General features: G+C 44.8%; 1 protein-coding gene across 1 annotated transcript in view; it reads left to right on the top strand.

Moving 5' to 3' along the window:
• Positions 1-20,325, top strand: part of LOC128328119 (melanopsin-like) — a 474,329-nt gene extending 454,004 nt beyond the window's left edge. The window contains exons 5-10 of the mRNA XM_053257751.1: positions 6,086-6,257; positions 7,885-8,043; positions 9,449-9,556; positions 12,194-12,368; positions 18,033-18,179; positions 19,790-20,325. Of these exons, the coding sequence (XP_053113726.1) occupies positions 6,086-6,257; positions 7,885-8,043; positions 9,449-9,556; positions 12,194-12,368; positions 18,033-18,179; positions 19,790-20,191 (1,163 nt within the window). The 3' untranslated portion in view covers positions 20,192-20,325. The remainder of the gene's footprint in view (positions 1-6,085; positions 6,258-7,884; positions 8,044-9,448; positions 9,557-12,193; positions 12,369-18,032; positions 18,180-19,789) is intronic.
• Positions 20,326-24,310: the final 3,985 nt, after the last annotated feature.

The raw sequence follows: 24,310 nt of genomic DNA on the forward strand, positions 1-24,310 counted from the left end.
AACTTAAAACAATGTTAAAAATATTAAAAATCATCAAACTATTGAAACAGTATCTTATTAAAAGCCTGGGTGAACAGCTGTGTCTTGACTGCCTTTTTAAAAGTTGAAAGAGGTGGGAAGGCTCTTATTTCAGCAGTCAGCATTTTCCAAAGCCTCGGGGCAGAAATGGAGAAGGCCCGTCCCCGAGTAGCCACCAGACGAACCGGTGGCAACTGCAGACAGACCTCTCCTGATTATCTCAATGGATGATGTGGTTCATAGAGAAGAAGGCATTCTCTTAAATACCCAGGACCCAAACTGTTTAGGGATTTATACGTTATAACCCAAACCTTGCATTTTGCCTGGATACTTATCGGCAACCAGTGTAGATCCTCCAAGATAGGAGTGACATGGTCTCTCTGAGATGACCCAGGGACCAACCTGGCTGCTGCATTCTGGTCCAACTGCAGTTTCTGGACTATGTACAAAGGCAGCCCCACATAGAGCACATTGCAGTAGTCAAGTCTGGAGGTGACCAGCGGATGTACTACTGTTCTGAGGTCATTTATCTCAAGAAAAGGAAACAGCTGGCATATCAGCCAAAGGTGATAAAAGGCACCTCTGGCCACTGCCTCAACCTGGGATACCAGGGAGAGGTTTGTGTCCAGAAGCACCCCCAGACTGTGTACCTGTTCCTTCTAGGGAAGTGTGACCCCATCCAGAACTGGCAGATCAAAATCATTTCCTGAATTCTGACCCCACACAATAGGTACCTCCATCTTATCAGGATTCAGTCTCAGTTTGTTATCTCTCATCCAGCCCATCACCGACTCCAGGCAGACATTTAGGAAGGTTATGCCTTCTCCTAATGATGTTGACATGGAAAAAAGATTTGGGTGTCATTAGCATACTGATTACACCCTGCACCAAATCTCCTGATGATCACTCCCAGTGGTTTCATGTAGATGTTAAACAACATCAGAGACAATAAGGAGCCCTGAGGGACACCATAGCAAAGATCAGATTTTGAAGAACAATGGTCTCCAAGAAACATAATTGGAATCTGCCTGAGTGGAACCACTGCAAAGCAGTGCCTTCCACTCTCAACCCCCTCAGACTCTCTATAAGGATACTATGGTCGATAGTACTGAAAGCCACCGAAAGGTCCAAAAGAACCAACAGAGTCACACTTCCTCCATCAATTCCCAACTGGAGATCATCCAATAGGCCCACCAAGGCAGTTTCCACCCCATAGCCTACCCAAAAGCCAGTCTGAAATGGGTCTATATAATCATACATACATAATATTTATTCGGTCCTTGACCAGCAGTTTTACAAATGCAGACATTACAAACATAAACTGAACATTAGCACGTGTTTTGCAAAGAATATAACAGTATTTAGCCACAGTTCTAATTTTATCTCCATCACATAAAGAAAATAAAAACCTCAATAAGACATCATCTGCTCTTCCATTAAAATTTATCAGGAGAGGGGAAAGTAGCTTTCCTCTGGCTTCATCATAAAAACTACAATGTAAAAAGGCATGTGCTATTGTTTCATCACATAGCAAAGTAAAAAGGCATGTGCTGTGTTTCAACACAGCCCTTATCACAAGGACATACACGATTCGCCAAAGGAATTCCTGCATATCTGCCAAACAGAACTGCAGACGGAAGAATATCTAACCTGGCCAGTGTCATGGCTCGTCTATATTCAGGAATCGTGACTACCTGGAGAGAGAGGGCCAAATTAAATCCACTCAGTTGGTCACCTAAAAACAATCTTTTAGATATCTGGGAAATTTCATGTTGCAACTCAATATCCATTAGGTGTTGAATAATTTGAATACGAGCTCTGTCATTACCAAGCTCCTGTATGGCCTCTAGAGTATCCACAGTGGGCCAGGTTATCAATGGCCTCAGTATGCCATCTAAATTTAAAGGAGTCCTGTATTATGAAAGCAACCAGACCCTCCAAGACTGCCTGGAGTTGGGAGGCCACTACCCTCTCAATTACTTTGCCCAGCCATGGGAAGTTGGAGACAGACCTATAGTTGCTTAATTCTGAGGGATCCAATGCAGGCTTCTTCAAAAGAGGTCTAATAATTGCCTGCGATCCTGGTCAGGGAGAGGTTATTTTTATAGACCACAGCCACTCCACCTCCCCTCACCTGCTCTTCAACAGAGTACCCTGGAGGGAGAAGCTGGGACCAGACTGGGCCACCAGCCTCCCCCAACCAAGTCTCTGTAATACATATCAGGTCTACCCCTTCATCCAGAATCAAATCATGGATGGTTTCAGACTTATTCTAGACAGACAGAATTTTTTCATTTAAGTGAACAAATGAGTAGATCATGTTTTTTTATTATTTTAAAGGGAACAGCCGCTCTAAGCAAGTGGGGAGGGGCAATACAGACTGCTGAATCTGTGTTCGATTTGCTGGTTACTGTTATCTGTCAAATGGGTTTCGCATTCATAGGCTGGTAGAAGTCAGGTTCAGCTGAAGGAGAAAAACAGAAAGGGGTCCTGATATACCCAGAGTTGGACACATCCCTGCAACTGCTGCCTTATGAGTTTCTGCAAGAATGAGCAAGTTTACCACAAAAATATTTAATGTGCTTTGCAATCTTAATGTTGCTGTGAGGATAGGACTGTAGCTCAGAATGTCTGCTGTGCATGCAGAAGGTCCCAGGTTCGGTCCCTGCATCTCCGGGTAGGTCTGAGAAAGACTTTTGCCTGAAAGCTTGGAGAAGCCACTGCCAATCAGTGTGCAGACAATACTAAACTAATGGACAAAGGGTCTGACTCAGTAGAAGGCAGCTTCCTGTGCTCTCCTTCCAATAAAACTATGAGGTAGGTTGAATAATCATTCCCAGTTTACAGAAGCAGATATGAAGCTGAGATTCAGGAAGACCACAGCTAAGTAAAGGCTTGAATAAAAGTGTCCTGGATCAATGTCCACTGAACTAAACATGTGTATATGGGTGTGTTTGTATCTGTGAAAATTGGAACATAGGAAGCTGCCGTATACTGAGTGAGACCATTGGTCTATCTAGCTCAGTATTGTCTGCACAGACTGGAAGCGGCTTCTCCAAGGTTGGAGGCAGGAATCTCTCTCAGCCCTATCTTGGAGGAGCCAGAGAGGGAACTTGAAACCTTCTGCTCTTCCCAAAGCAACTTCATCCCCTGTGGGGAATATCTTTGAGTGCTCAGATGTGGTCTCCCATTCAAATGCAATCAGGGTGGACCCTGCTTAGCTAGGGGGGAAAGTCATGCCTGCTACCACAAGACTGACTCTCCTCTCCTCAACATTGCTTCTACAATCTTTCTGGAGTTCTTGAGTGTTAATAGAATTTGAAATGATGATTTATGATTCTGTATAGAACAAGTGTCCCTTCTAGAGAAGCCTTGAAAGACCCATAATGAAAAGGACATTAGCAACTGCACCATGCAGATAAGCCTTGTTAATAAAGGTCACCACATTTGTTTGACGAAAGGGAGCTGCCCATCTCTGCTAGTTCCCAGCATTGCCTTTAGATGATTTATTGCTTCTGAGGAAGACTTCAGCATGGCCATGCCAAGAACTTAAATGGTTGCTCATCAAAGACTGTCAGTTTTCTGATTACTTGAGCATAATACATTTATTCCTAATAAGGTCGGTCCACCGACCTTATATATATGCTAGGACAGCAGAATTCATAATTGCATGTTATAGGATAGACTTGAGTTGTTCAGCAATTGAGTCTGCAGTCCTTAGCTAGTTCTCTCACAGAAGTGGGAAATCTGTACCACTTTAGATTGCAGGTGAGATCTCACATTGAATGTTCCTCCACATTTAAAAAATGAAAATCTCAGCACATAGAGATCTAGATGCCAGGGAGAAGAGTTACTGCCTAGCCTTGTCTCCTGAAATCTTATTTACAGTGTGATGAATTGTTTTGTTTGTACGGAGGAGCAGAAGTTATGCAACCCATCCCTTGCAGTCTGGAGTGGTACATGCCACACACAGGTTTTCCATCTCAGTGAGAATTAGGAGAAGACCAAGCATGAATTGTCCCCTTTGCTAAGCAGGGCCTGCCCTGGTTGCATTTGAATGGGAGACTACATGTGTGAGCACGGTGAGATATTCACCTTGGGGGATGGGGCCCCTCTGGGAAGATCACCTGCATGCAGAGGGTTCCAGGTTCCCTCCCTGGCATCTCTGGATAGGGCTGAGAGAGACTCCTGCCTGCAACCTTGGAGAGGCCGCTGCCAGTCTGTGTATTATTATTATTATTATTATTATTATTATTATTATTATTATTATTATTATATATTTCTCCTGGGTGTGCCCAGGAGAAATGCGTCCCGGCAGCCCAGCTGATTGGTTGGGCTGCTGGGGCGCCTGATTGGTCCTGGCGCACCCAGGAGAACGGCGGCGGCGGCCATGGCCGGGGAGCCAGGCGGGCCCGGCCGCGGAGCCGAGGCGGCGGGCCTGGCTGGGCCTGGCGGCGGCGGCACTCCTGGGCCCGGCCATGGCGATGGGCCCGGCGGCGGCAGCAGCACCCTCGGGCCCGGCGGCCGCGGCGGCGGCACCCTCGGGCCCGGCGGCCGCAGAGGTAAGGCAGCACCCTCGGGCCCGGCGGCCGCGGAGGTAAGGCGGCACCCTCGGCCCCGGCAGCCGCGGAGGTAAGGCGGCACCCTCGGGCCCGGCGGCCGCGGAGGTAAGGCGGCGGGCCCGGCCGCACTAGAGGCACAGATGCTCTGTGCCCGGGCCCACTAGTTATTATTATTACCATTATTATTAATTTGATTTCTATACCGCCCTTCCAAAAATGGCTCAGGGCAGTTTACACAGAGATAAATAAATAAATAAGAAAGGAAGGAAGGAAGGAAGGAAGGAAGAAGGATTCCTGTCCCCAAAGGGCTCAAAGTCTAAAAGTACAGTACTGAGCTAGATGGCCCAATGGTCTTCCTATGTTCCTGTAAACACACTTTCTTGGAATTAACTTCTAAGTAAATATGCATCAGATCAGGCTCAATCTAAAGCAAACTATAAGTACAGTTGTGCCATTCAGTGTGGGCTCCAGCACACAAAGAACGTGGAGCCCTTTCTCACAATCCGTGAGAAAGGGCTTCAAGGGGCAGGGGAGGAAGCCTCGAAAGGTTTACCTCCTTCACAGACTATCTCCATCACTTAGCGCCTGCCCAGAGGAGTGCCAGCTGCTGCCAGCAGCAGGGAGGTTTTGGAGCTGGGAGGCCCTCACCGCGCAAGTGCATGGTGCATTGTGGAGGTTCCCCCAATGCCGGCCAGGAGCCCTGCAATCTCCCAGCCCCGGGTGCAAATAGTCACTTCTCCCTCCTCCTGCAATCACTTCTCCCTCCTCCTACCTAGTTGTTTGCGCCCACACAATCAAAAATTGGGAGTATGCACAACTCCCAAACCTGGGCAGGACGCTTGTATTACCCAGTTTTCAGATGTTTGTGTGTGTTGTTGTTGTTGTTGTTTATTCAATTTCTATACCACCCTTCCAAAAATGGGTCAGGGTGCTTTACACAGAGAAATAATAATTATTATTATAATTATTATTATTATTATTATTATTTAAATAAGAATTATCATTATTATCATTATTATTATTATTTACGTTTTCTATCCCGCTCTTCCTCCAAGGAGCCCAGAGTGGTGTACTACATACTTAAGTTTCTCCTCACAACAACCCTGTGAAGTAGGTTAGGCTGAGAGAGAAGTGACTGGCCCAGAGTCACCCAGCAAGTATTATGGCTGAATGGGGATTTGAACTCAGGTCTCCCTGGTTCTAGTCCAGCACTCTAACCACTACACCACGCTGGCTCTTAAATAAATAAGATAGATCTCTGTCCCCAAAGGGCTCACAATCTAAAAGAAACATAAGATAGGCACCAGCAACAGTCACTGGAGGTATTGTGCTGGGGGTGAATGATCTTGCATTACAATAAATTGATTAGTCTCTAACCTGACACAGGACTCCTTGTTGTTTTTGTTGTAACAGACTAACTCCTCTGCTATAAGCACAATATTGCTGTTTCCTTAACTGGCAAGTGCCTACTTATTTAAGCACTGTGCAATATGTTGTGTTCTTAGGTTCCTATATACCTGAAGGTTTGATGATATCCTGTACATGGGACTATGTAACCTATTCTCCAGCAAACCGAAGTTATACCATGATGTTATGTTGCTGTGTGTTCTTCATCCCCTTGATGATAATCTTCCATTGCTATATATTCATGTTTCTGGCCATCAGAAGTACCGGCAGGTAAGCAAAGCACTATTTCTTTATTTTGATCACTTACATTATAAGCAGCGAGCAATGTCTATTTGTGATGCATCTAAGAAACCCACAGATTTGTATTTCTTGTGATTCTTTTTTTTTTTTTAACCTTTCCTTTGGTTATCAGAAACATGTGGCTCTTATAGGAAGAACTGAAGATGATTCAGTGCTCCATCAGTAGTGGCAATATATTGAGGTCATTCATATGATCAAAAACTGTGTCCGGGTATGGGAGCTGTGTGTGCTCCCAATTTTTGGTTGTGTGTAAGCAAGGTAGGAGGAAAACCTGGGTAGAAGTGATTGTGTGGAAACAAGGTAGGAGGAAATAAGAAGTGATTGTGTGGAAACCAGGGGACCCAGGCTTTCCTCCTACTTTGAATCCACACAGTCACTTCTACCCAGGTAGAACACAGTCTTTGATTGTGTGAGTGATCTCATTGTGTGGCCATAGATATGCAGAACAACAGCTAAATAAGACCATCCATTAAAGCAGGGGCAGGAGCCACCTAATGGTACAGTGGGGAAATGGCTTGACTACCAAGCCAGAGGTTGCCGGTTCGAATCCCCGCTGGTATGTTTCCCATACTAGTCTAGTTTCCCAGACTATGGAAAAAACCTATATCAGGCAGCAGCGATATAGAAAGAAGCTGAAAGGCATCATCTCATACTGCATGGGAGGAGGCAATGGTAAACCCCTCCTGTATTCTACCCAAGACAACCACAGGGCTCTGTGGTCGCCAGGAGTCGACACCAACTTGACAGTACAACTTTCTCTTTACTTTAGGCAAGCTCGGCTCTCCAGCTGTTGCTGAACTACAATTCCCATCATCCTAGCCACAGATGGCTGAGGATGATGGGAGCAGGGGCGTAGCTATAATTGGGTGAAAGGGTTCAAAGAACACGGGCCCCCAGCTTCTGAGGGCCCTCCAGCTCCATCCCTCCCTATTTTCTCCATTGTCTCCCTCATTCTGAGGGGCCGCCAGAGAGAAGGATGAACACGGGCCCCCTCTCCCCTAGCTACGGGAGAGGAGAGCTGGTCTTGTGGTAGCAAGCATGACTTGTCCCCATAGCTAAGCAGGGTCTGCCCTGGTTGCATATGAATGGGAGACTTGATGTGTGAGCACTGCAAGATATTCCCCTCAGGGGAAGAAGCCACTCTGGGAAGAGCAGAAGGTTTCAAGTTCCCTCCCTGGCTTCTCCAAGATAGGGCTGAGAGAGATTCCTGCCTGCAACCTTGGAGAAGCCTCTGCCAGTCTGTGAAGACAATACTGAGCTAGATAGACCAATGGTCTGACTCAGTATATAGCAGTTTCCTATGTTCCTATGTACGCCCCTGGATGGAAGTGGTAGTTCAGCAACAGCTGGAGAGCCAGGGTAGCTTACCCCTGCATCAAGGTATATTTTAACCTCTGAATCCATCAAGATAGGGTAGGGAAGAAATATAAAAAACGGCAAATCAGAGCATGCATGCACGTCCAGCCTCTCTCTCCCCACCTCCCCACCCAAAGATTCCAGAGCATTGTATTATGGAAAATATGTCCCATTAATGCCAGTCTTGCTGCTCCGAATCCATTCTTCCTTCTTGCAACACCTCTTGCTCCTTCTCTCATAGGAATGTCCAGAAGTTAGGCTCAACCTATGGCCGGAAATCCTCTGTCTCACATTCCATCAAGAGTGAATGGAAGCTGGCCAAAATCGCTTTTGTGGCCATTGTGGTGTTTGTCATCTCCTGGTCTCCGTATGCTTGTGTTACTCTTATTGCGTGGGCAGGGTAAGTGGCAAGCCACCCGTGAAGCTAGCTCAGTCGGGAGTAGATGAAGGTGTAAAGCAGGGAGACGGAATCTAGCTTGAAACTTCCATTCCCTTGAGAGATGTTAAAACATTTTTTTCTCTTGCATGCTTTGTGAAAGATACTGAACTGTAATAATGCTGTCATATATAAGCAGTAACATCTTAAAATAAACACCAGCTTAGAGGTGTTTTTCCCCCTTGGAATATTCCAGTGAAGAAAACAGAACCTGCTTAGCTATTCTACTTCATTGTTCACATGAATAATGTACTGCTCTTTGCTGCCTGTCGTCTTAGAACAAATTTTCCCATTCTGTTTGCATTTGTGGATAACATCTTCAAAACCAGAATATTATGAATAAGTGCAAAATGTCAACCAACTTTTATTTGATGCTTACTGTATATGATGTGCAGTTTAGAATAACAGAAGGCACCTAAAATATGTGCATTACTTCGAGAACAACAATTTATTCATTTTATTTGTACCACCCTTCCTAAAGTGCACAATTAATTTTTAAAAAACCCAAAAAAAACCCATTTAAACAGATTAAAATTTAAACTAGATATCATTAAAGCCAGCATAAAAAGATGGGTCTTTAAGGCTCTCCTGAAGGCCTCCAAGGAAGATAATCCTTTTATATCAATGGGGAGCACCTTCCACAATCCTGGGGTGACAACTGCAAGGGCCCTATCCCAGGTTGCCATCAGATGAACTGGTGGCACCCAAAGACAGACTCCTCCTGATTATCTTAGTGAGTGGTAGATCTTGTAGAGAAAGGCGCCTTCTCAGGTAACCCGGACCTAAGCCATTCAGCGTTCCAGGGGCAAAGTTAGGGGAGAGGGGGCCTGTGTTCATCCCTATCCCCAGCGGCCCTTCGGAGTGAGGGAGATAATGAAGAAAATAGGGAGGGGTGGAACTAGGGGCTCTCAAGGGCTGGCGGCCCGGGTTCTTTGAACCCCTCTGCTCAATTATAGCTACACCCCGGCCTCTAAGCCTTCAGTGCTCCTGTAGCCTTCATGTTTCTTGCTGCTTCCATCAGGGCATACAGGTACACTCACTCCCTCTCATTCTCAGCCTCCCCGGCCCCAGGAATGGCTAGCCAACAGGGTGGGGAAGGCTAGCAAGGTGGCTCCAGAGGAAGGAGCCCACAGGTTCTTGGAACCCATATGCTCAATTATAGCCCCGCCCCTTCTCCAACCAGAAATCAGTCTTTCATCAGGCATCCTGAGGGTTAATCTCAGCAAAATATATTTAATAGGTTTGACTTCTTCCCCCTAGATAGGCTTCTCATTGCATTGCACACTTGCCAGGTCAACCAGGAAAAATTTAAACTGTTATGATTAGTTGGTGGGAGATTTATAAAATACTTTCTGCTTCTTCTGTTTAGTCATGCCAGCACCTTAACTCCGTACTCTAAATCTGTGCCAGCTGTTATTGCCAAAGCTTCTGCGATCTACAATCCCATAATCTATGCAATCATTCATCCAAGATACAGGTATAGTGAATGTGCACTATTGATAGCAGTTGTATACAGATGTATGTATAACTTTAAATGCATTTTCTCTTGGATGCAAAGAGAACATATTTACTTATATAGCTGCATTGTGATTTTTTCCCTCCCAATTGGGTTCATGTGTCCATATCAGTTTGACTGGAATCCACATTCTTACAAATAAATAGAGATGACCTAGAGGTCTCTTTACTTCCTGTACCCCAGCCCACTTTGCTTCCCTGTGGAGACATCCAGGTAATGGGGATCAGTTTTCATCATAAGGACCTAAAGGCTCTAAGGCCCTGGAGGCTTCTGTACATTTCAGGTCACACAGCATTATTGCATCTGTAGTTTCCATGAGCAGAAAAGAAAATGTCTAACTGAGAGTTCCTCCACAATTAATCAACATTTTAAATCAGAAATTCTCTCTTACAGATAGCAGGGTTGCACAGAATGTCACCATCACTGGACTCATGCTCTTGATTCTATTTGGATTGTGTCCAATACATTTTAATTAGGGGTGTGCAATTCAATTCAACCTCAAATCAATTTGGGTTGAATCGGGGGTAATTCAAAAATTTGATTCTGAATCGAATTGCCCTCAGAATAGAGGGTCTGATTCGGGGTCAAGGAGAATAACCCCCAATTTGACTCGAATCAATTCAGATGATTGGAATTCCATCCTTTTTTGCTGGGAAAATGAGCCTCAAATGGCACTTTCTTATGGGGAGAGCTGGTCTACTGATTGGGATGGGAGGGTAGACCAGCCCTCCACCCCGGACCTGGTGTGTCAGCCCCCTTTGGAGGACTGGTCTACTCGGGTGGTGGATGGTGGACCATTCCCCCACCTCCCAAAAAACAGGTCTCCAACTGGCAGTCGATCACTCGAATCTATTTGAGTGATTCGTTGAGGCAATACTGAGCTAGTATTATACAGGGCTATTTTCTGTACAGTGCTTTTGACAAATCAGTTTGAGTTTGATTCTGTACAGTGTTTTCAGCTAATTAATTTGAGCTTTTGCAATTCAATTCACGCTCAAATCAAATCGCAAAAATTGATTTGTGCACACTCCTAGTTCTAACTCTCCATAGTTTTGCTTAACAAAATGCTGTACTTAAAGCAGAGGTAGGGAACCTTGGCCCTCCAGCTGTTTTTGAACTACAACTCCCACCAGTTCAAAAACAGCTGGAGGGCCAAGGTTCCCCACCCCTGACTTAAAGAGTTATAGATGTACTGCATCACCACTAGATGGCAGTATAAACCACCAGTGTGTAACAACACAATGTGTTTACGACCACCTTGCATGTGAAATGGTTAGGAAATGGCTAAAAGTTTATTTCTCCCCAGGGGCTATCTTCCTTTCTTTGAAGGATGGTAGCCCCTATGGAGGCATATCGATATTATATTGTACTAACAGCATTGATAGATTTCATATATTGCAATTATTTTCTTTCATTTTTTTGTGAAAACATTAGTGAATTTCGCACTGCAAAGTGTTTTTAATTTAGGTGAAACCATTTACAGCACAGTCCTGTATCCCACCTCACGTATGTTAGCTGTAGGATGCTGATAAAATTCCCCTGTGTTGGTAGAGAGCAAATACAGCAGTCTCTGCTGTTCTGCACTGGCATATTACCAGGGTTATACCTGGCAACTCCATCAAACTGCCCAAAAGTCATCATTCATGGAGTATTTGTACTGAAGCGTTTTACAGCTTTACCACCACCACCACCACCACCACCGTTTTCTGGTTCTGTTCTGTAGTTGAATTTCAGACCCATGTCAATTTCATTATGTTCAAGTATATATTATATTAATATTTTATGTTTGAATTGTGATAACTTGATATTTCCTAAATATCTTGTCTACTTCTGTATTACAGATGCACAACTTTTGCCCTCCTGCAGATATTGGACTACAATTCCCATCATCCCTGACTATTGTCCACTGTGGCTGAGGATGATGGGAACCGTAGTCCTGGAAGGCTGAAGTTGTGCAGTTCCGTTCTATATTGATTGATGTATGATTATATGTTTAAAATATGCTTGGTGTATGGTTACATGTTTAAAATATGCGTAGTCTGCTTTTTGCTTAAGCTTCTCTGCAATGTTAATTAAAAGTTTCCTGCTGGTCAGTTCAGCCCATTGTATTGTTTTCCATTCAGTGTGGCTGCCAGACAAGTGTATTCACGAGTGTCTAATTCACACCCAGTTGCATTATCCATGGATACAAAGGGGTTAAAACCCACATATCTGCGGTTCATAGAGGGCCGGAAGTGACCACAGAGGTCATTTCCGGCTGCCATTTTGTCTGTGAGAGTCACTTTGTGGCCATTTCATTGGGAAAAAAAAATATTTTTTTTTAAATCCACAATTTTGGGGACCATTTGGGGTATTGCAGGGGGGAGCATTGTTGGATGCCAAGAGACCCATGGAGCATGGTAGGACACTCTATTTGGCCTGTTTCTGTGTTTTGGGGGTGTTTGGGGGTAGTTTTTTCTGAGTCTTGGAACCTAACCCCTGCATTTCCATAGACTCATTATCCGCAGTTTCGTTATCTGTGGTAATATGCGTGAACAGAACCCCCGCGGATAATGAGGTCCACCTGTATGCATTATTTGTTTGCTTGCTGCCTTTCAGGAGAACCATCCGGAGTGCTGTTCCTTGCTTGAGATTTTTAATACGAATATCAAAAAGTGATCTTTCAACCAGTTCCATAAGCGAGTCGTCCTTCCGGGCATCTGTATCCAGCCGTCACTCTTTTGCTGCCAGGAACAAGAGCGGTTGTGTTTCTTCCATTTCTGCTGCAGAAACAGTAAGTCATGTTTCTGTGGAACATTTTATGAACATTTTAATGAACTTTTTTTTAATTGTTGGGCAGGCGGGTGCCTGACTGGTGCCCACTTCCCCTCCCCCAGCAGTGGACCTCCCCCCACCACTTCCCCTGCCCTCAAGAGTGCCTCCAAGAGCAACACCTGGCAGAGTCCAGCCGAAGACGCCGGAAGATGAGAGAGATTCCTGCCGCCTTGGTCAGGTTCAGTTCTTTAAATTCCTGCCACCTTGGTCAGGTTCATTTCTAGTTTGGGGAAGGGAGGGATTTGGTGGCAGGACTGTAGGACAGGAGGAGTGGGTTAGAGAGAGGTGATAGTATTCCCCTGCCCTTCTTTGCCTTGCCTTCCCATTGACTTGCCCCACTGTTGCTTGACCCCCTCCAAAAACAGCCCGCCCCCCCGGAATAAATCCTGCTTCCTTATTTGGGGGGATTTAATTTTTCTAGCTTCTGTGTATGCACTGCAGTGCTATAGACAGCACTGTGTGTGGCACACAGAGCATAAATATACACCCTCCTGACTCAGGGTTAGGGCTTAAATTTTCAAAAATGTCTGAGAGGGTGCAAAGCAGAGCCACAAGCAGAGTGGTAAGCAGAGGGAGGGGAGAACCTGGTCATTGTGGACAATGGACAGAGGGGCCTACTACCCGAGTCGTCCCCACTGATGTGGTTTGCACAAGCTCTCCTATCCAGAGGAGCCTGGCCCCGCAGCACAGCTGCCTGTGGGAGCTGAAGTAGAAGTAGGGGAAAGGTTCTCCCCTGTCAGGGAAGATCTTCTTTCCATGGCAGCGGAAGAGGAGGTGTCGTTGGCTGCTAGCCCAGCCAGATCACTCTCTCCATCCTCCCCAGTTCCTGTTGGCAGTGTGACCCCCCCATCTGAGGAAGAGCAGACAGAAGTCACTCCGGTTGTTCCTGGACCTTCTTGGCCCTGCACAGAGGGTGGCTGAACCAACACCGGCAGTAGCACCACCACCAAAAGCAGCATGGTGTGGGACTACTTTGAGCTCCACCATTGTGACCCACACCATGCTGTCTGCATCCACTGCAGGACCTAGGTCAGCAGGACCATAAGTCTCTTGGGTCAAGGGGGATGCTGCAGCACCTGCGACTGCATCACCCAGGGGTCCCTGCTCCTGCTTGAAGGTGAAGCCATAGGCCTGGTGTGTTTTTGCGATTCGATTTGAGGCTGAATCGAATCACAAAAACGATTCGTGCACATCTCTAGTATTCAGTCATTACTAATGAAAGATGGAGAAAAATGTAATTTAAACTAAACATTGCTTATCGTTTTGGGGACTGACTCAGCTATGACAAGCTAGCTGTCTTTAGTTACCTGCTGTATTCATCATAGGGTGCAGAAGCTCAAGTTCTGAAAGTTTAGTCAGTTCTAACCATATAGCCCTTTATAAATCACAGTACTAAGCTGTTCTCAGACTAAAGTAGGTTTTCATCTCTTGACATCTCTGGTTATTTAATTAGTTGGCACCTTTTTAAAGCCAATCTATTTTTATTTTATTTTTTTATTTAATGACTTTATGATTGCCACAGGAGCACAGCCAACTTCTGATGGAAACAGGAAACAATTTCTCCTGAGCTTGATTCTCTGAGTAGGTTGTATGTATAGCCAAAAAGTGTGGCTATGCAGATCTGTAGGGAGCTTACCACTTAAGCCACATACATCTGTATGCAGCCTTAAAAGTGCTTCAAACGTCAAAATATATTTTCCTCAGAAATTGCTAAAGTGGGGAGCTTCTTAAAAATAAAATAATTCATGCAAGTAATTGATTGGTGAACTCGACTAGTGAACTTATAGTTTATGGGTTCCCCTAGTTGTGGTTCTCCCCCCCCCCCCGTAGATTGAATGAAGGTTACTTTCGGGCAAAAATTGTTTTAAGCTACTCAATTTGAAAACTATGCTCAAATCTGTATAGGGTCTTGAGTCAGTCACTGGTCATATATTGTGAACCACCCAGGGACCTTTTGTATAGGACAGTATATAAATGTATAAATAAACAAACAAATAAATTTAGATAGATAGATATTGCAAGATGCGATGTTTTTAAGGGGGAAGGGCCAGATTATTAAATGGCTATTATTTTAGAAGTATGTGATGGACATAAAATACCCCCATCCAGTTCTTTCTTCATCAAGCAAAATCGACTGTATCCAAATGGCACTTTGAGGAATATCAGCCCACATGTTCTACAAACCTCGGGAACAAATATAGAGCAGGAGGCAATTGCATTTGAGTGCCGAGTGCTTCTTAAAGGGACCACCTAGTCACTCAGGCTGCCCCTCCTGCAGGCACCTGCCCTGCAGGGGCGTAACTATAATAGGGCAAGGGAAGACAGTTGTCTGGGGGCCCACTGCCTTGGGTGGGGGGAGCTCCAGAGGCAATTCACATGACTGACTCCCCCAGCTACGCACCCGCCCAGGCTTTCTTCAGTTGTATTCATCCTCTGAAACTGATGTGTGTGTGAAGACCTGGAGCTACCAGAACAGCATGTCTTTCTCTAGTACCATTAAATGACTTGCATCGTCCACAATTTACAAAACCTTAAAAAAATAATTTAGGATGATGTTTTATTGTGGCATATATATATATCCATCCTATGTGCATATATATAACTATGCTTTTTGTTAACACTATTCAGCCTCATTTAAGATTTCTTTACTTCGTGAGCTAAGCTTCGGGGGGGTGCATTTTAAAATCTTGTCTCTGGGCCCACTCCAACCTTGCTATGCCCCTGGTGTCCTGCCCTCCACCCCACCAGTCCCAGTGCACCCCAGCCACTACTGACTTCATCAGGTTGATTGGAGAATCACTAAGAGATGGATTGCCGAGCACTTTATGCTGGAAGTTCCCTGCAGTAATTCTTATGGAGGATTAGAAAGCAGTAGAAGAGGAAACATCCCTGTACCTGGATGATTTGCCTTCTTTCTATCTTATAATTCCTCAGTTGGCTTCTTATAGTCTTTCCACAAAGACTTTTGTAGGTCACTAAGCATCCAAAGAGATCCGAAGGTGTTATTCAGTAATGCTATACTACCTGTGGCTTATTCATGCTCAATCTTTTTGGAACATATTCCCTTTCATGACAAAGGATAATGTTTTTTAATGGTCTCAGCCACCATTCCCTCTAAGGTGTGTGGCTGCGCACGCGTGTACACCCGCAAAGCCTCCTGTGCAGCGAGCCCTAACTGCTGCTCACTTCCTCTGTGGCTGCTCTTCTCCCCACCGCCTTTCTCCATCGCCTCCGCCTCCCCCGCCTGCCAGGCTCTTGTGAAGGAGGGAATCATCTTCCCCCGAGTCCCATTTACTGCCACTGCCATGTGGGATTGAATGACAGGTGGGGAGAGGCAGAGGGAGTGGATGAAAAGGGAGGCATTCTCCAGGACAGAAGCACCCTGTGGAACCTCACCGGGAAAAGGGGTGAAGTTCTGTGCTCTCCATAGTTTCTCTCTCTCTCTTTCTCTCCTCCCAGTCCCACCTCCAGGATCATTGTGCGGCTGCTGCTCCCACCACCACCTCCCCCCCCTTCACCTCTTCTTCCCACCCACCCCCTCTGCCTCTCCTCGCCCACTGCTCAATTTTACGTGGCGGCGGCAGCAAAAAGGACTTGGAGGGAGACGATTCCCTCCTTTACAGGAGCCCGAGCAGTGGGCAGGAGGAGAGGCAGAAGCGAGGGATCTTGCCCAGATGCTCAAATCTTGCCCAGAAGAGCCTGCTCAGGCTCTTGTGAAGGAGGGTATCGTCTCCATCTGAGTCCTGTTCACTGGTGCCACCACGTCGGATCGGTTTCTCCTAGAGCTCGGAAAGGAAGAATGCGGGCAGGGCATGGGAGGAGCTGGAGTTTTCGGAATTGCTACAACCAAAGGGCCCCTCTTCGCACAGCCTTGGTGTCCCTGGCATCTGAGCAAAGCAAACATCAGTTTATTTAACAATCCCCAAGTATAAAATGCTCCAGTCATAGAGGAGAGTTGTAGTGGGGATATGACTGAGCCACTATGCGCTCAGGGCCACTAGCAGAAGAGGGTATTTCCTCTTTCCCCAACAATTGGGGTACCTAAAAGCAGAATACTGTGTGTTCTGTGACCGGTTCTTTTGATTGCTTTAAGGTAAACCTGAGTTACCAAAATGAGCTCATATTCTCTTGGAAACAGTATTTTTCCTGATTTAGTTCTTAAATGAATATCTTAAACTTTGTAGAAATGTTATTGTTCTCTAAGATATCCAGAGATCAGATGTACATAGTTAGCTCCCAATTAGCCTGGGGGCAGGAGGAGATTAAAAAATATATTATTTCCTTGTGTGTCTGTGTGTATCTGTGTGAGAGAGTTATGTGCGCACACTGCCTTGGTACTGCCACCCAGAACAACACTCTTCCCACAACACTTATAAAAATTAGAGGGAACACTGGTCTCAGCCATATCTAATCCTTGCTTACAGACCTCCAGTAAGACTTACTGCTGTGATTGCAATGATACCGTGATGAACTGGCAATGCCAACAGCAATCCTATCAGCGAGTGAAAGGAAACAATGGTTTTCTAATATCCCAGTTCAGCGTAGCTGCATAGATGCCAGCTGTAATCACAGCTGTCATAATCACAGCAAAGCATTACTCGTACTTCTTACATGCTGTATGGCAGTAAGAGCTGGCAAAATGTTTTGAAAGGCGTTGCACTTTAAGGCACAAGCTGATAAAAGCTGTGCAGTAAAACACATATAAGTGCTTCTATAATCTATCGTGCTGTTTTTTAAAGTTAACTTTTCACACACACACATAACCTTGTATTTCTAATTAATTTTAGCAAGCAGAACATATTTATTGAAAGACCTGAAAGCACATTTAAACAATAATGTTTGTAGGACTTACTTTAAGCTAAGAGATTAAAGTATATGTACACAGCCCTGGCCAGACAAGGCTGAGAATACTAAACTAAACTAACTAAAATACATATGGGAATTAAAACAAAATTCCTACAAGTTTTACAGAGAAATCTTACTCCAAGATGATAATTCCATGTCATGCGTCCACAGTTACTAGCTCATGGGTGCTTTGTTTTAGCTCAGTGCAAAAACAATTTGTAATGGGGCTGTGCACATTTGCATATGTCAAGATCAGGTCAGACCCAATCCCGCAAATGTTGGTTTGGGGTCCTTTAAACATGTTTAAAATGTTTTGGGTTTTTTAGTAACCAGAAAATATTCACTGTGAAACTGGGAAGAAAAGTAACGTAACATCAGAGAATCTCAGGGGAAGTAATGTAACATTAGAAAATCTCAGAGGGACATGGAAACTGGCCACTTTGGGCTAAACACTTTAAAGAAAAGAGAGAAATGCAGAGGCAAGTGGACAGAAGATGGGGGGGGGGTTGGTTTACCAGCCGTAAACATGGGAGTGAAAGCAGACTCTCTCCCACTGCCATTTGGAAATTTGGAATGCTCCAATTTTCCCTGAATGGGACCAGAGAAGTCCAATCCAAAATGGGCTTCCCAAGTTCAGATCAGGAACATCTCCCATGTTGGACCATTTCTGACATTCCCGAAGGCATTGCACAAACCTAGTTTTTAATACCAGTGTATGAAAAACAACATGACTGCCTTTTGATTGTTCTCTCTACAAGCCATCTCAATTTATCTTTAGGCTTGGAGTGATGTGGAGCTTGACCCTGTGGAGCCAGTCCATAAGAAACTGCAACCTCGTCGAAGCAACTCTCTTTCGGCAAAACCAGAAGAAAAGTGTGAATTGCTCCTGAAGACCCACAGCTACAGTGCAGCAGCTGACAAAAAGGTTAAAACTGTGGCCATTTTGAATGCTCTCTGTCATAAAGTGTCTTCAGTGACAGATCCTCTTTGGTACACACATACAGAGGTGCAGTGCACCTAGGTAATTTAGGAGCCTGGACCTAAAGACCTTTGGAGGCCCCCATTCCCCTGAAAATTAAGCATCATCATGCTTTTCTGGGCAACCACAACACCCAGGACAAACTAAAGAGGAGTTGGGGGGCCCCAGGGGCTGTGGAAGCCCTGGACTTCAGCCCCGAAGTCCAGGGGTAAGAACACCTCTGCAAGCAAACAACCTAGAATCCTTGCATATGCTCAGTGTGTATTTCATCAATTCTAGCTCCATATATGCTGTGCTGAAATTAGTTTCTGCTAATCCCTTTCACTTTGGGTTTTGTCTTCTTCTTCTCAGTAGAACAAGACAAACATCTTATCTAAAATTCATATGAAGTACTGACACAACTCAGGCTAGAACAATAATTAGATTCTTGGACCTAGTTATTGTCTCTCCGTGTTTTTCTCTTCTCCATTTCTATTATCCCTAGTTGACAGTACTGTCCCCCAATAGTTATGTTTCCTCCATCTCCTTCAAATCCCACTTTCAGAACTGATACAAAATGGTGGGACCCACTTTAAAAAAATGTCTTGTCTTTGAGGGGGAAGATGAAAAAGAAACTTCTGTTTCTCACTGAGAGTGGGAGGCTCTGGCCACTGCCACCTTCGTGAAACGGAAGATGGTGAGTAACTGAGGGCATCATTTGCTGATGCAAAAGAGAACTGCTGGCCAGTTGGCCACAGTTCAAAGTCATTCTCAGAAGGCTTCCTTTCCATACATGGAAACTTCAGACCATGACATGGTGGCATGTGTGCAACACTATGAATCTAGTTGGAATAGTGCTTACATAGGAACATAGAAAGCTGCCTTATACCGAGTCAGACCACTGGTCCATCTCACTCAGTATTGTCTGCACTCACTGGCAGTGGCCCTCCAAGATTTCAGGCAGGAATCTCTCCCAGCCCTGCCTGGAAATGCTAGAGTTTGAATCTGAGGACTTCTGCAGCAAGCAGATGCTCTACCACTGAGCTGGCTCCATGCCTAAGGCAGTGGTTCCCAACCTGCAGGCCTCTAGATGTTGCTGAACTACAACTCTCATCATCCTCAGCCACAATAAATTGCCTGGGGCTGATGGGAGTTGTTGTTGTTCAGCAACATCTGGAGGCCCCCAGGTTGGGAACCATTGCCTTAAGCGGAATATCTTGCAATAATCAGTGCTCACATGTAGTCACCCATCCAAATGCAATCCAAGGTGAACCCTGCTCAGCAAAGGGGGCAATTCATGTTTACAAAACCAGCTCTCCACCTCATGAACGTTGTATAACATTCACTAAGTGTTCAGTGAGGCTTAGTGAATGTTATACAATCTCTGCCATTTGTGAGACCACTGGTAGTCCTCTGCACTTCCAGAGGCCACAGTGTGAGGGCTAATGGCAGTCTGCATTGTCTGAAAATGTCTGGCATGTTAAAAAAAAAAATGTGACCACTGTGCTTGGAACATGCTGGCTGGGAAAGACATGAGGGAAATCAAGTTAAGGAATGTTGATTTTTCTATTTTGTAGGTTGCACTGTCATCCCTCAGCCTGGAGGAACCGCTTCAGAGATCCCTAGGAGAGAACTCCTCAGAACTCCTGCTCAGAAGCAGTTCTTTGAGAACGGCTTCTCTTCCATTTGGCTTGAGTTGTAGCAGCATGGGGGAAAGCACAGACACTTCTCCCACAGAAGTTGAAGAAAACCAAATGAATGGAGGCCTAGACTCATTCACGAGCCCTATCCTTCCACAAATTGTTATCATTCCTACCTCAGAGACCACCCACTCTGAAGGGGAAACTGAGCAAGACAATGGGCAAGAAGGAAATAGAGATGTATTATTATCTCAAAGAAATAATCACCTGTTGGACATCGGAAGGCTTAACTCCTCCACCGACCTCCTTGAAGCAATTGAGAAGCTTCTCATCAATTAGAAGAGAAAGAGAAAACTATCTGGTCTATGTTTCCCTGGCTGCTTCTTTGCATTATTATACCAAAAATGGGAGCTTTGTAGAAGACTTTTTGTATTTTTTTAAATGCAATTTTTAGGCCATTCCTGGATTTTATGCACTTTCTAGAAACAAAGCTAGATGTTAAGGGCCCGAAGCATCCATAGCTTAGATAGCAAGTGGTTGCCGGCCAGAACAACTAGGAAGTATTTTTCTCTGTGTGTCTTTGGGATAGATTTTTATGCTTCAATGCTTTTCCAAGCACTGTCATCTCTGGAAGGCTGCTCATCGATACAGGCCCAGAAAGGAAGCCCAACTGTATTGGCCAAAATCATTCTGACAAGAAGAGTGTTTTCCATCATGTTGAGGGAGGGGCAGTTTGTCTGTATCCTCCGAAAATCCCACAACTCTCAGAGACATATCTTTGGGAAACACAGGTAGCAAGGGTGCACAACTCAAATACTCTGATGGTTGGAACCAACCATGACATGGTGTATAGGGGCTGAGGTAAATCTTCAGACTATTAATTACTACATTTAAATTAACTATTACAAGTATTAATGAAAGCAATCACTACTCATTAAAAATATTAATGAAAGCAATTATTAGTTACCCGCAGCAACCGTTCCTCCTCAAAGGAACATAGCAGGGATGTGCATTAATCAATTTTTTTTATTCGATTTGTGCCTGAATCAAATCGTTCCTGATTTGTTTTGTGTCTGAGTCTGTCCCCCCAAATCACCCCAGATTCTATTTTGATTTGATCCAGATTTGGATTGATTTAGACCACGTAAAAAGGTCCTGGGGGCACCAAACCTGGATCGTGAGAAGGTCCCCATTGGCATCACCTACTACCCAAATTTCAAGGCAGTGGGACACTTGGTTGATTTTTAATTATTTTATTTTAGTTTTTACTGATTTTGTATATTTTTGCCATAGGAAATAATGGGGATTTGAAGTTGCCCTATCCTAACCCTAACATGGATCCCCAGCTTTAATCTTTTTATTTTAAAAAAGCTAATCTCTAGCCCTTGTAGAAATGGAATTATGGAGCAAAATGTACGGCCACTATTTTTCAAGTTTTTGGATTCTTTGGTGTATAATAACGTTTCCTCATAATGAATCCCTATGAGGATTCATTGCACACCTTCATTTCTTCTGTTCATTTGGACTGTCATTGGACAGTGCCAACTGTCAACTGCCATGTGTCAACTATACCACCACACACACACACGCACTGGTTTATTGAGGAATTTTTGAAGTGTTTGGATTCTTTGGGGTCTTCATTACACACCTTCATTTCTTCTGCTCATTTTGACCCCACTGCTGTGGGGGTGGGGAATTAGTGTCATCCTATGTGCCAACTACCCCCCTGGGTAGGAATTTTTGAAGTGTTTAGATTCTGTGCTGTGTAATGAATCCTCATAGGGATTCATTATGAGGAAAGGTTATTTCCTGCCTTGCGGGTGGGAGGGGGGTGTAGTTGGCACATGGCAGTTGACACTGGGCACTGTCCAAAGACAAGTCAAAATGAATAGAAGAAATGAAGGTGTGTAATGAATCTTCATAGGGATTCATTGAGTGAAAGTTATTATACAACGAAGAATCCAAACACTTGAAAAATAGTGATCACACATTTTGCTCCATAACTCCACTTCTACAAGGGCTAGAGCTTCGCTTTTTTCCCTTTTATTTAAATGAAAGCTGGGAAGCTGGGGGAAATAATAGGAGGAATCCAAATCTTGAAGCGATTTGGATCGAATGTGGTGCAATTCGATTTGGACCCAAATCTAGCCAATGGACTACAAGGGTGATTTGTTCTGTCTCTAGATCACCCAAATCAGCTAGATTTGGGTATAAATCCATTTGTACCTAAATCGATTCCTCTTTCTTTCTTTCAAAAAAAAGCACTGCTTTGCACCACCTCTGGGGCCAGCAAAAATGTCCTTGCAGGCCAGCTCCAGCTCCTGGGCCTTTACTTGTGCAGGCCTGCTGTAGAGGGGAGGGGAGAGATGTTTCTGCCAGCACAAGGTCAGTCTGGATGTCAGCCACAGAAAGGTCTAGGATTGTATTTAGTTGTTCATCGACTCAATACACCATCTCTATGAATTAGTTTTGTCTAGCCCCAGCTGAAAGATGCTGAATCAAGTAGAGATGATTGACAAGCAAATGATGTTGCTGGACAGCATTTTGTTTGTATTTTGTCCTGATTTTGCAAACTGGCTAGTTTGTCATTGTAGAATCCAAGGGAAAGAGCTCTGGTACGCAAGGAGAAGGCAGTGGAGTGCAATCAGGAATATTAATAGTTTAATGAAATAGATACTACTAGCTGGCCTGGGCACAGAGGATCTGCACCTCTAGTTCTCCCTCGTTCTCGGCCCCCTCCCTTTTTCCTTCCCACCAGCCTAGCCACCACTTTCTCTCCCCCACCCGCCGCCAGCTGGCCTGGCCACCGCTTTCTCTTCCTGCCCACCGGCCAACCTGGCCTCTGCTCTCTCTCCCCGCCCGCCGACCAGCCTGGCTGCCGCTTTCTCTCCCTGGCTGTTCGCCTTATCTTCTCCGCTATCACTTTCCTCTCCCCCTCCCCTCGCTCGCAAACTCTCACGAGAGCTGCCACACATGGGATTAGTGATGGGTATGTCTAAGATAATTAGATAGATAGATAGATAGATAGATAGATAGATAGATAGATAGATAGATAGATAGATAGGCAAGTGCAGACTGCTTTTCCGTGCTCTTGCTGCTGGCTGTTTGTTAGCCTCACCTCTACTCCAGGACTGGAATACAAGTAACTAAAGCCCCATTCAAAAGCTGGCCTGGATCAAGGAATGGATTGACCAAAAACACCACAGTCATCTCTATAGAGATCTCCTCAGGTGGGCATGGCCTGCTTAGGAGCAGCTTCCCATTCGTTAGCCAGATACTCAGCTCATCTTGAAAGTACTGCCCTCAGAAATGATAATGCCAAAAAGATGCACTGGCAATATAATATAACTGTTGAATTTAGATGAAATGCTACCGATCCTTACTAGTCAAATGCCTCCTTTGTGCAGCCCTCTTGGTAGAAGCTGAATTAAGTAACAAAGCAAAAGAAGACTAACGCAATCGCCTCTGTCTTATCCCTATAGAATTCTAGCAGACGGAAAAACCATCTTAGATTGTGGTTAACGGTATATGTCAATAGTACTGAACTTGCTGTTGAATGCTCACAATAGGCTTCAAGACTCACTAATGAGAATAAAAGCACTTTTAACTGCTGTGGTATAGTCGTCTTTTTGGGCCCAATTGCTTTTCATGTTTCCCTTAGATGGTTAAAAATAAAGATAATGTGCATGTTTTGTTTTAAGGGAAGAAGGTGAGGCAGCATTGTCTACATAGCACTTTGCAGCTACCTAAGAAAGATGGAGCACAATACTGATGTTAGCTACAATTCTCGAATTTTGAACCTGGGCGCTTTCCAGTTAGCCGCTCAACAGCGGCAAAATGCTTCCATTCAGGCAAACCGTATTCAAAACGTAAATAGCAAAGTGCTCAGCAGGGGGAGCAGTGTCGCAAAAACTAAATACCTGAAAAAAACAGCAACCTTTTTACACCTGATATATGATGTTATAGCACTATATTGCAGTGATTAAATTTGAAACAAGGCATTGGAAATACGAACGGCACCCTGCTGGCAGTGTAGGGACTGCGGTGTCACGACCGAGGAAGTGTGGGAGCACACTTCAGAGATATCTTGTGACCCCGTTGCAGGGTCTAATCTGGAAAGCGCTCAGGTGTGGGAATTTATATTGTGCAGGTGCTTAGAATACTGTGAAGCATCTGTAAGTTCTGAAGCAATATCTGTTCCTTTTGGTCAGAAATTCTCAGACTATAGTATCCATAGAATTAGGAGGCTGCCTTATACTGAGTCAGACAATTGGTCCATCTAGCTCAGTATTGTCTACACAGGCTGGCAGCGGCTTCTCCAGGGTTGTAAGCAGGAGTCTCTCTCAGCCCGCCCTATCTTGGAAATGCTGCCAGGGAGGGAACTGGAACCCTCTGAACGCAAGCATGCAGGTGCTCTTGTACATTAATAAATACAAGAGTAGTAATTACATTACTCAT

Source organism: Hemicordylus capensis, chromosome 5 (assembly GCF_027244095.1).
Source record: "Hemicordylus capensis ecotype Gifberg chromosome 5, rHemCap1.1.pri, whole genome shotgun sequence".
Lineage (NCBI taxonomy): Eukaryota > Metazoa > Chordata > Lepidosauria > Squamata > Cordylidae > Hemicordylus > Hemicordylus capensis.